Raw genomic sequence first — 12031 nt, forward strand, 5'->3', positions numbered from 1 at the left:
CACTGGTGTACCCATGCTCTGACACGCAGAGACCCGCACAACGTACCGCTCACTATGGCGTGCACAAACATGCAATAGACACATTGGGTTGGGGGTTGCCATGATTTCTTTTGGACAATTCAAATATTCAAGAATATGCTCTTTGATAGTAATTGATTGAGTAAAGATGCATGCCTGAAACTAGCATCCGCCCGCCAAGGGCGCACAAATGGCCACCGCGGCCCGCAGCTGCCTGCCGGGGGCTAAACTAGCATACTGCCCACTGAGGGCACCTGAATGGCTAAACTAGCCTACTGCCCACCAAGGGCACGCAAATGGCCGCTGAGGCCAGCAAACCGCCCGCCGAGGGCTAAACTAGCATACTGCCCACCGAGGGCGCACAAATGGTCGCCGAGGCCAGCGAACCGCCCACCGAGGGCTAAACTAGCATACTGCCCACCGAGGGCGCTCAAATGGCTGCCGTGGCCAGCAAACCGCCCGTCGAGGGTTAAACCAGCAGACAACCCATCAAGGGTGCGCACATTGCCACCGAGGCCAGCAAACTGCCCACCGTGGGCCGATATCTTGCCCGCCGAGGGCACACAAACGGCCACCGAGGCCAGCCAATCGCCCACCGAGGGCTCACACGACTGCCTGGCATCAGGCGTCACAGCATACAGGCATAATAGGAGGCCCATTTGCCCCCCCCCCAACCGGAGAAACAAAATGCCACTTCAAAAGGGTGGGAGGGAGGTAAAATCTTTGACTTGACACATTGCAACTGCAAAGAACGCTCCTTCGCACAAAGACAGCTCAGCAAAACACGTCTCCAAATAATTAGACGCCGCATCCACGATTGTCCATAAAATTTTGCCAGGCCACACGCTGCGCACGCGGCTTAGTCACGAGGGGGTCACGTGACACGCACTCGCAGCACTCCACCACCAGCATGGGTGTGCATGGGCTAAGTAACATTTACGACCTTGTGCCCAGCTTTCCACGTTATTGGAATTACAACTGCGCTTAAGTATGAGACATTTATATTTCTCCACTGTCTGAATGAATTTGTTGACAATGTGTGGGTCATCCTGTTGTCATTTCTGAGAATCTTTTGTATGGTCCACTGATCTTGTCTGTGTTTGTTTTCTCCTGCACTGGGACACGACAATCCAGGCAGCCGCACCCACTTGACATGCAAGGAATGTGGATCACAAATGTGGGTTCTGAGCGATATGCAATGCGTGCCGTAAGTACATCTAATTTGTTTTCTGGTTGGTGGTCTTTTGTAGTGCTGAACACTATACATGTAATTGGTCTTGGGTTCGTTCTTCTCCGGCACTTCTTTCCTTTCTACCACTCCAGTGAACCTTCCTTCCGGGCAAGTTGCTGTGTGTTAGTTTTTAATGTTCAATGTGACTTTGTCACTGACATTGGCATGTAGCTGTTTCCACTTGAGTAATTGTGATTGTGTGCCAAATTGTGGTCCGCAGACCATAAATGGTCCCTGTCTGACTTCTGTGTTGCACCTTTTACGGTCTGGTGTGTGTTTAGCTCATTTGCCAATATTCCCTCCCCATCTCTCTCTCTCTCTCTCTCTCTCTCTCTCTCTCTCTCTCTCTCTCTCTCTCTCTCTCTCTCTCTCTCTCTCTCTCTCTCTCTCTCTCTCTCTCTCTCTCTCTCTCTCGCTCTCTCTCTCTCTCTCTCTCTCTCTCTTTCTTTCTGCCTGTCCGTCCGTCCCTCTCTCCTCTCCTCTCACTCACTCACTCACTCACTCACTCACTCACTCACTCACTCACTCTGTCTGTCTGTCTGTCGGTCGGTCTGTCGGTCTGTCTCTGTCGGTCTGTCTCTGTCTCTGTCGGTCTCTCTCTCTCCTCTCCTCTCTCTTTCTCTCTCTCTCTCTCATTATGTACCTGTAGGAATCATACCCTCCTGTCGATGCACTGGTCAGTATAGTTGATCTTTTTGTTGAGAATCACAGGAGGACTTTCTTCGTGCCAAGGCAGGAGCAGCTGCCTACACAGGATCCAGAAATCATTGAAACTGAACTCAATGCAGCCAAGAAATTCCACAAAAGCATCAAGGCATGCATAACTTCTGACAAGTTCGAAACATGTATTGTGTTTGGATTTTTCCGTGGATTGCATCTGTCAGCTGCCGGATCAGTATATGGTGAGGTTAATTAACAGCCAATGATATCAACTAAGTTACATGTGAAGGGCTTCATTGTAAAATGAGATAAATCCGTTTTGACCAATTTTCAGGAGGAGCCATTTTCTGTGATTAAAAACTGGGTGGGTTTGGGTCAAATCTAACTTAACCCACATGTGTGCACCTACCACCACACACCTCATAATCGTTTCGTTGAAAACAGATTCTGGTTTCGCAAGTCATCATGCAAATGTGCATGGCAACTACGAATACGGCTGGTGGCTTGGCGTACGGGGTTTTCACGCACACGTGCATGGATCATGGAATCTAGGGAAAAAAATGTGTACCTAGCAAAACATGTGTACCTGGCAAAAAAATGTGTACCTGACGGATTCGGAGTGTGCCACGAATGAAGAGGTTTCCATTCGTGAAAACGAACTCTCTGTAGGGACTATGACGAATCCTCGAACCCAGGTGACGAATCAGCATTCGTTTCGTATCCGTACGCGTGGTGCGAAAGATCCCTATTATCTTTTTTTCCACATTTGCCAATCTTTTGAAATATCACCAATGATAGCAAATTGCCATGTACGGCAAAGAGCCGTTGGGCACAACACGCCAATGCATGGCTCGTACTTCTTAACGCCTTATTAATTGCACAGCACGGCAATTTGCAACAAGCACAATTGACAAACATGTCACCCGGCAACAGCAAACGGGTTTGGCCTGGCAACTTCAAACAGGCGCAATTGACAAACGTGGTGCCCGCTGGGCACGGGAATGCACCAGTATAAACACGGCCCCGGCAACAGCAAACGGGAACGCCGTTACAAATATGGTGACCCGGCAAACTCAACGGGAACGCACCAATACAAACACGGCCCCGGCAACAGCAAACGGGTACGTCGTTACAAACATGGTGCTCCGGCAAACTCAACGGGAACGCACCAATACAAACACGGCCCCGGCAACAGCAAACGGGTACGCCGTTACAAACATGGCACCCGGCAAACTCAACGGGAATGCACCAATACAAACACGGCCTCGGCAACAGCAAACGGGAATGCCGTTACAAACATGGCGCCCCGGCAAACTCAAAGGGAATGCACCAATACAAACACGGCCCCGGCAACAGCAAACGGGAACGTCGTTACAAACATGGTGCCTCATCAAACTCAACGGGAACGCACCAATACAAACATGGCCCCGGCAACAGCAAACGGGTACACCGTTACAAACATGGTGCCCCGGCAAACTCAACGGGAACGCACCAATACAAACACGGCCCCGGCAACAGCAAACAGGTACGCCGTTACAGACATGGTGCCCCGCAAACTCAACGGGAACGCACCAATACAAACACGGCCACGACAACAGCAAACGGGAACGCCGGTACAAATATGGTGCCCCGGCAAACTCAACTGGTACGCACCAATACAAGCTGGCCTGGCAACTTCAAACAGGCACAACTGACAAACTACGACACCCAGCAACAGCAAAAGGGTACACTGTTACAACATCAGTCAACCACATCAAGATGCCGCTGCCACAACATTGTAGCAGCAACACAGCAGACATGTATATGTGGCCCTCCCACAGGAAGCCATTGGAAAAAGGGAGGGAGGGAGGGAGAGAAAACACCAGCCTGACAAGAAAACCACTTCTTGTCCGCAGGAAAAGACACACCAAACTGCATTCAACTATCTCCTGCAGCGCGTATAAAGGCCAAAGTAGCAGCGGTGCAAAATAAATGCAAATTACAGACCATACTCGGCGCAGAATAATAATTGATGACATGCATCATGAGACCATCACTGTGCATGTGCCCACCCGGGCTAACTTGGCTTTGAAAGTTTGATACTCAACGCTGGCATTTAGCAGATTAGAAGAGTAGGATGGTGTATTCAAATACAGGCTTTCTCAAAAATCAGGGGCATTTTCTCAAGCAAGGTGATTCTTCGACATATTTTTGGCAAAACTAGATATATCCGCCGGACTAATCAGTATTATGACTAATCAGTATTATGAGATTAGAAATACTAGTACAACGACTTCACTGAGCGCGGAACTCTGAAGGAGCTCAGCAGCAGCAGCAGCACTGCTAGCAGCAGCGTCGTCCATCCCTAACGCCTCTAGGATACTGCCCTTTGCAGTATCGAAAGCGAAAAACAACCACTACGAAGAAGAAGATACGAAAAGAACAAAATTGCAATGCGGATGTAACTGCTTTATGCGCTACAAAGCAACAACACAAAAACACTGTACTTTTAACCCTGACATCCACATTTTGTACAGTCGCGATGTTTGCCACGTGCCGCGCGAGCACTCGCTGCCTTGTCACAGGTCACGCTGGCCCGCGCGACAGGATAGGTCGCACTTTGCTCGAAAACATCGGTGGTGTTTATCGCGTTTTGCAGTAGATCGTCAACTTCAACGTGGATTTTCAGTGGGATATGTCTCCCTTTGGAGAATTCTTTTTGGCCATCAGATGCAGTGATCCCTGCTGAGTCGATTTACACCGAAAATGCCATATGCCTAAGATTGGCGTTTAACGCGTTTTGCAATGAAGCCATTCATGTATTACCGTAGTGTCCTGTCTATAAGTCCACCCCAGCTATACTATTGAAGTCGAAGCCCCATACTTGGGGACCTCAATTTCCCGGTTTAAAATGGCTGTTAAACCCCAATATTATTGTAAGTCGACTGCCCCCTTTTCAGTTCCGTTTTTAGGTCGTAAAGGTCTACTTATATTCTGGAAACACGGTACCTATAACCATCGTGGGACATGTCAGCGATGATGTTTGAACCCTGGGACAGATCCCCTGATGTCATTAGCCCTTTTTCTGCTTTTTGTCTTCACTGTGTTGTGCCCAAAGAAACCAGATGTAACAAACGTCTCCCGCTTCACAGCCCTAACCCTATCAGCAGAATCGACTTTGGTCCATTATTACTTCTCTGCCACTTTATTCTGTGCCACGCACTCCTGGTTCCAGCATGCTCCAACCATGGTACCCGCCCCTCTGCACGCGACACGGTTTCAGTTACAATCCGCTGGACTACAAATACACGAGAATCAAAAAATCCCAGTTGCTCAGCCATTGCTATTGATCCCGGTGTGTGTGTGTGTGTGTGTGTGTGTGTGTGTGTGTGTGTGTGTGTGTGTGTGTGTGTGTGTGTGTGTGCGTGCGTGCTTGTACATCTAGAATTTCCGAAAGCTCCTCCAGAAGACTGTCCGAAGATATTCGGCTGGTGCTGGTTGAAGGACTATCCTCACTTGAAGTGGCACAGATCGAGTGAATGCCACGGTGTCGTCCGGAAGGAAGTCACGCTGGGTAAGTCCAGCAAACATACTTTTTTTTTTGTACTGCCGTCTGGCTTGGATCTAAACGTCATATGGATGCTGAGTCAAATGGCGTTGGTCTGAGCAAGATGCGACACTCCGTTCCTCCAATACGCTGAATTGAATTCGCACATCTCCATCAGCATAAGAACGGGGTGCCACGTTACCAGATGGGATTTGTATGGAATTTTTACTGGAAGTGTCGCCCTGTTCATTGAGAAGCAAGAACAAAGATGAAACTTCCAGAACCTGTGTTCTTGTGGACATTGAATTGAATGGTGTGGTCCAAGGGGGCTGTGTTTCACCATAATTTCCTCACTCCTCATTGAACACATTTCTATTTCACCGGTATTGATTTACATTGTATGCATCAACGAATGATGACCAGCTGCTGACGTATTGAAACTGTATGTATGTTCACCGTACACCGCGTAAGCCTACATAATGTGCACAGACTGCACTGGTCAGTGACCATTGCAAGGGAATAATGGATTTGATACAGGATGATGCCATTGCACTCTCGACTACTCATTGGTGTGCTGGTGAGTTCAACGGTAACAGTTACACATCATCAGGTATTAAACAGTAATGAGAAATCTGGATCAGTATTGGTTTATATACTCACAAAGGAAAGTGTAAATAGCTGCAGCATGGCGCAAATCTAAAAGTTGTGAATGGCGGCAGTGCAAAGCGTGAATGACAGCAGTGGTGAAAGGTGACAACCACTGGAGCTGGTTGTCTCTTACTTAATTAGGTGATGGCTGTAGATGGTTTGAAGTTCGAAGGTAGTACCTATTCTCATGGCGACACTTCGACACAAGCTCACTCCTTTTGTTGAGAGAGAGGTGCTTGGGTGCTTGCGCGATTGCCAATTTTTCTGCCAGGCACAGGTTGCACCTTTTGCTTTTGTTGCTGTAGGCCGCTGCTCTGGGGTGTACCGCCCATTGAATGCTGCATGCCTTCCCTTCATCCTTTTTGGTCCAGACGTACTGCGATAGGCGGGTGTCCTTCTCGTGTTGTCTGTGGCGGAATGAGGATTGGTGGTTATAGTAGCGTTGTTTGAATTTTGTTGCTGTTAATCCAGTATATTCCTTCTTCTCCATACCTGCGGTGACTCTTGCCTTATACACGATGCTCTCCGTTAGACACGCTCCGTCCAGTGGACATGAGTCTTTCGCCCGACAGTTACAAGTCCTGGTATCGTTGTCACCTCCGTTAGCTTGTTTCTTGGGTCGTAGAATCGTGTTATTGTGTTGTTTGATGATAGTGGCCATATTCTGCATGCAACTGTAGCTAACCTTTACAGAGTTCCGGTTGAAGATTTTGTTGAGGCTTGAGCCTTTGGGGAAGTGTTTGGCCACTAGCTGGAGGAAGCGATGTCCAACGTCGGTGGCGACGTTCTTGCTAAATGGTGGGTTGAACCATATGATGTTCCGAGGGCGATTTGTTTTCTTCTTCTTCTTTGTCTCGTCCGTTTTACGCTCGTCAAAATACTGTACGTTCTCCCGGTATCCACTCTTCCTCAGCGCGGCACTGTAGATCGGAGTCGCATCTCTGAAGACGTCTTCATCATTGGAAATATCTGTTAGTCTTCTGCTGATCGATGCAGGTAGGTTCTGGATGATTGTAGGTGGATGATTTGACTGGCAGTTGATGTACATCGGCTTGTCGTTCGGTTTCCGGTAAGGGCAGTACTTTCCGGTGGTCAGGTCCAATGTCACGTCCAGAAAGTCGACTCTCTTCAGGTTTGTCTGTATCGTTATCTTCAGTCCGAGGTTCTGGAATATTTTGGTCATCTCCTTTCTTATTCGGTCAGCTTCATGTCCTGATGCATTCCTGAACACAGCCAGGCCGTCGTCGCGATACAACGCGACGTCTCTGCCGTTGAACACGTCCGCTATCATGGCGAGGGCGAAGGCTCCAACAAGCTCACACACCTCAGCCCCATCATAGCACCCCATTAACCCGACTGCTGCATGGACGATAAGTGCTGCGAATAGTGATCATGCGCCCTGGCCTGAGTAGCTCGCTTGGCTAATTGAAAGTCTGCCGACCTGGGCCACATTATGTTGCTAAGGCATGCACAACCCCAGTCACAGCGCGCAAGTTGGTTGAGTTTGGCCGTCAGGAGGCCAGCGCAAGGTATCCGGGGCGCGGGTCTGATTCCAGCGAGGGGCAATGTGGTACCCCGCAGCGCAAGGGTAGCGTGATACCCTAAGCCAGCGTGCGTGCTGCATGAGTAGCGTGATACTCGCTGAGCGCTTTTGCTGTTGCCTAGCAACGCGTTTCTGTCTTTCCTGGGCCCCCAACGCATGTTGGGTGGCCCTGCGCATGACTGCACGTTGTCATAGCAACCTTGGAAACCTCAAGCCGGTTACCAACAAGCTAGGAATCAGACCAAGCCGCCGAATGCCCCCGCCGGCCCCCGGCGCTTCATTGCAATTGAATTAATATTTGTCCAGAATAGTGAGCTAGGACAGATCAAGAGGCGTGGGTGGGAGGGAGAAATTGCAAAACAGTTGGATGCACGCAGCAGCACAGCTAGCAAGAGAAAGAGCCGTGGATGGGTTTGTTCCTGTTTTTGATGGCTGTGGCCATCCGTTGGCCCAGCGGTCTCGTGTGAGTACGGTGTTTGTTCGTGCTGCCAGCTCGCGCCCGGCATTTGTTTGCGCTGGCAGCTCGGGCCCGGTGCGCGAGTGAAACCGAACCGTGACAAAGGCTTTCGCTCTTTAGTGCTATTGACTGGCTTTTCATACGATGCCTATTGATGTCTAGAGACATGCTGTCTAGCCTTCCCCTAGTACGCATTCACGGGGCTTTGTTGAAGTTCGTGCCGTGAACTGCCAAAGGGAACTGTTTGAATGGTGCTGGGGCGAGTGCGACATTACGGCGTCCCTGCAGCCGGCCTAATCGCGTTTGTCGCCACAACCGATTTTAACCCGACTGCTGCATGGACGATAAGTGCTGCGAATAGTGATCATGCGCCCTGGCCTGAGTAGCTCGCTTGGCTAATTGAAAGTCTGCCGACCTGGGCCACATTATGTTGCTAAGGCATGCACAACCCCAGTCACAGCGCGCAAGTTGGTTGAGTTTGGCCGTCAGGAGGCCAGCGCAAGGTATCCGGGGCGCGGGTCTGATTCCAGCGAGGGGCAATGTGGTACCCCGCAGCGCAAGGGTAGCGTGATACCCTAAGCCAGCGTGCGTGCTGCATGAGTAGCGTGATACTCGCTGAGCGCTTTTGCTGTTGCCTAGCAACGCGTTTCTGTCTTTCCTGGGCCCCCAACGCATGTTGGGTGGCCCTGCGCATGACTGCACGTTGTCATAGCAACCTTGGAAACCTCAAGCCGGTTACCAACAAGCTAGGAATCAGACCAAGCCGCCGAATGCCCCCAAATTCCGCGTTGGTCAGCCGAATGACCTTAGTGTGGTATTCAAGCGCTTCAGCTACATGTACGTAGTTCAAATGCGTGCCCTTCGCATGTTTGTTTTCCCTTAGTGACACCGAGAAGGGTTTGAATCGCATGTAGTCGGAGCGTGCGTGCACACATGGGGTGTCCCACACCGCCATGGCATGGGGTGTCCCACACCGCCATGGCATGGGGTGTCCCACACCGCCATGGCATGGGGTGTCCCACACCGCCATGGTCTGGGGTGTCCCACACCGCCATAGCATGGGGTGTCCCACACCGCTAGGTGGGAGCTGTAGCACAGCAACAGAGTGGTGCAGATAACTTATCATAAGTATCAGAGGCGTGCGTGCACAGTCAGTGCTAGAACGTGAGTGCATACGTCCGCGAATGGGCGTACCAGCGTGTGCGCAGCGTGTGTACCTGCATGCATGCTTGTGCGGTGTCAGACTGTGGGTGCGTGTACGCGTGCATGCATGTGTGTGTGCATGCGTGGGTGTGTGTGCGTGCGTGTGTATGTGTCTGCGGGTGCGTGTATGTGGGTGTGGCTGTGCGCGCTTGCGCGCCTGCGGACGGCGAACAGTTACTTTCCACAGCGTACATAGTTCTTGTAGCAGGCACTTCGCCATCTGCCGAGTTTCATGATCTCGGATTCGGTGAAGCCGCTCATTGCTCCTGTGGTTGCGGCTCCGGCTCTGAGGCCGTGCAGTGAATACTGGATAGGTGGGTACCCTGCGCTGCTCAGGAGCTGACGGATTAGACGGGTGAGTCTTGGTGCAGTTAGGAACTTGCCACAGCTGTCAACGAACAGTGGTCTATTGGGCAGGTTGGGGCGTCTTGATAGATAGGTATGCATGGCTTTGACCGGGCAAACCGTTGAGTTGGTGGTTGTGAGCCGGACGGAGTGACCCTTGCCGAGTTGGTCGGTCTTGGACTTCTTGATTGTGACCTGTATTGCCTGCGGCGTGATGGAGAGGTCTTCTGTTCGGAGGCCACCGTCTGACATGGTCGTGGCGGTTGTGGAAGTGTACTCACTTGCCCGGAGACACGCAAAGAAGCCCAGGCAAATAGCTGCCCATACCATGGCTCGGTCGGTCGCGTTGAGGTTAGACCGTATCAGGGCCCTGCGCATAGCTGCCATGTGGGGCAGGAGGATTGGCTTACTGGCGTTTTTAGTTCGGTTGGCCTGTGCACGTGCCACTCCTTGAACTGCGAGGTCCACTCTTCGCGACGAGAGATCTTTGCCGTTTTCTTTGGCAATTGCCCGGATCGCCGACACATACAGGCGGACGGTTGACGCGGCATGTTGACGCGCCAGGTAGGCTACAAACGCCAGCATGATGGTGTCTGTAATCACCTTGGTGCCGACTAGTTGGCAGAATTGGTGCAGTCGTTTCCAGGCTGTCGCGTATGTGGCACGTGTGGACGCTGACAGGCCTAGCCACTGGTAGGCCTGACCCTCCAACATCAGAGGGAGTAGGTGCTCTCGGGCACCGGAGATGGCGTGTCTTCTGCTGTGGGTGCCAGTCGGCGAAATCGGGCCATCTGAAACCGAGACAGAGAGTCAGCAATCGCATTGTCAGTGCCGGGGATGTGGGAGACTATGACGTGAAAGTTGTGTCGGGCAGCAATGGCAAACAAAGTGCGTACCAGCGCCATTAAGTCGGGGCACTTTGTGCGTGAGCGGAGCCAGATGTCGCATACGCTACGGTTGTCGCAGTGGAAGCGGATGCGCTTCAGATGCAGCTGCGGTGCCCATGTGGATGCTGCGGCCACGATGGCAAAGAGCTCCATCCACGCGATGGATCTCTGGGATTGGTGCCTCTGCCACCGGTGTTGGAGCCACCGGCCGGCGAAGAAAGCACCATAGCCGATGGCTCTAGATGCGTCCGTGTAGAGGTCCATATCGGCGGCGGCTGACCACGTGGGTTCTAGGAAGAAGGCGACGCCATTCCAGGCAGGGAGGAAGTCAAGCCACCACTGGATGTCTGCTTTGGCGTCTTCTGTGATTCTGATGTAATCGTTTGGATGCGGGACCGTCGTGCTGAGATCAATGAGGCGGCGCAGAAACATGCGGCCCGCAGGGACCGCCTTGCAGGCAAAGCTGAGGTGACCTATCAGGGACAACAATTCAGACTTGCGGGCGGTAGGGCGGGTATGTTGCCAAGCCTTGAGGGCAATGAGAATGTCTTCTAACTTGTCGGATGGGAGGCGGATTTCGAAGCGCTCTGTGTCCAGCATGACACCGAGGAATGTCAGGGTTGTACTAGGGCCTTCCACCTTTTTTGGATTGACCGGGAAGCCTAAGTCGTGGCAGGCTACCAGGGCACGGTCAAGCTGGTGCTGTGCGCCGATAGAGTCCGTCGCTCCACCAAGGTAGTCGTCTAAGTAGTGGATGACTGGGGCTACGTCGAAGTTGTGCGACATGACCCACTGGAGGGCGTCTGCGACTTTGTTAAACAGCGATGGTGATGAGCGAAGGCCGAAGGGTAGGCATTTGTCCACGTAATATTGCCCGCGCCAGAACAGGCATAATAGTTCCCAGTCCTCTTTCCGTACTGGACAAATGCGAAATGCGTCTTGGAGGTCGACCTTCCACAGATGGCAGCCACGGCCTAGGGACCGTGCGAGATTTACGCCGTCGTCGACCGAACAGTACTGTACAGAGAATTTGTCGACAGGGATACCATCGTTCACTGAGTGGCCCTGTGGTGCTGACAGATGCATAATCAAGCGCCATTTTTGCACCGACCGTGACTTCTTGGGAACCACACCCAAACCGGAGACCTGTGTAAGTGTGAAGGGGGGCTCTTGGTAGGGACCGGCCATGCGACCTGCGGCAATTTCACGACCGATGGCAGCATCGACAATGTCAGGGTGCTCAATCGCTGATTTGAGATTACGAGAGACTCGGAAGGTACGGGGACCAGCAAACCCAATATCGAACCCGTAAGACAAAGAATGTATTACGAATGAGGCAAAAGCCGGATCAGGATGCTGACACAAAGCGTCCTGCAGGTAAGAAACGTTAATGGGAGTTACAGGCGTGTGCAAATGGATTGGCTCGTGAGCGAGGGTGCGTGTAGGAGAGATGTGAGCAGCTGGGCAGAGTGTGTGAGTGCTATTGGCCTGGGTGAGTGTAGAGTTACCGGTG

General features: G+C 51.7%; 1 protein-coding gene across 5 annotated transcripts in view; it reads left to right on the plus strand.

The window, feature by feature from the left end:
• LOC135805487 (uncharacterized) overlaps window positions 1-12031 on the plus strand; it is a 135684-nt gene that overhangs the window by 68796 nt on the left and 54857 nt on the right. For all 5 annotated transcript variants that reach the window (XR_010551146.1, XM_065319522.1, XM_065319524.1 and 2 more), the window contains 3 exons: window positions 1153-1225; window positions 1899-2151; window positions 5334-5462. Coding sequence is in view for 4 of the 5 variants with exons in the window: in XM_065319522.1 (XP_065175594.1) it covers window positions 1153-1225; window positions 1899-2151; window positions 5334-5462 (455 nt within the window). In the remaining variant the exon portion in view is untranslated. The remainder of the gene's footprint in view (window positions 1-1152; window positions 1226-1898; window positions 2152-5333; window positions 5463-12031) is intronic.

This window comes from Sycon ciliatum, chromosome 1, assembly GCF_964019385.1.
Source record: "Sycon ciliatum chromosome 1, ocSycCili1.1, whole genome shotgun sequence".
NCBI lineage: Eukaryota > Metazoa > Porifera > Calcarea > Leucosolenida > Sycettidae > Sycon > Sycon ciliatum.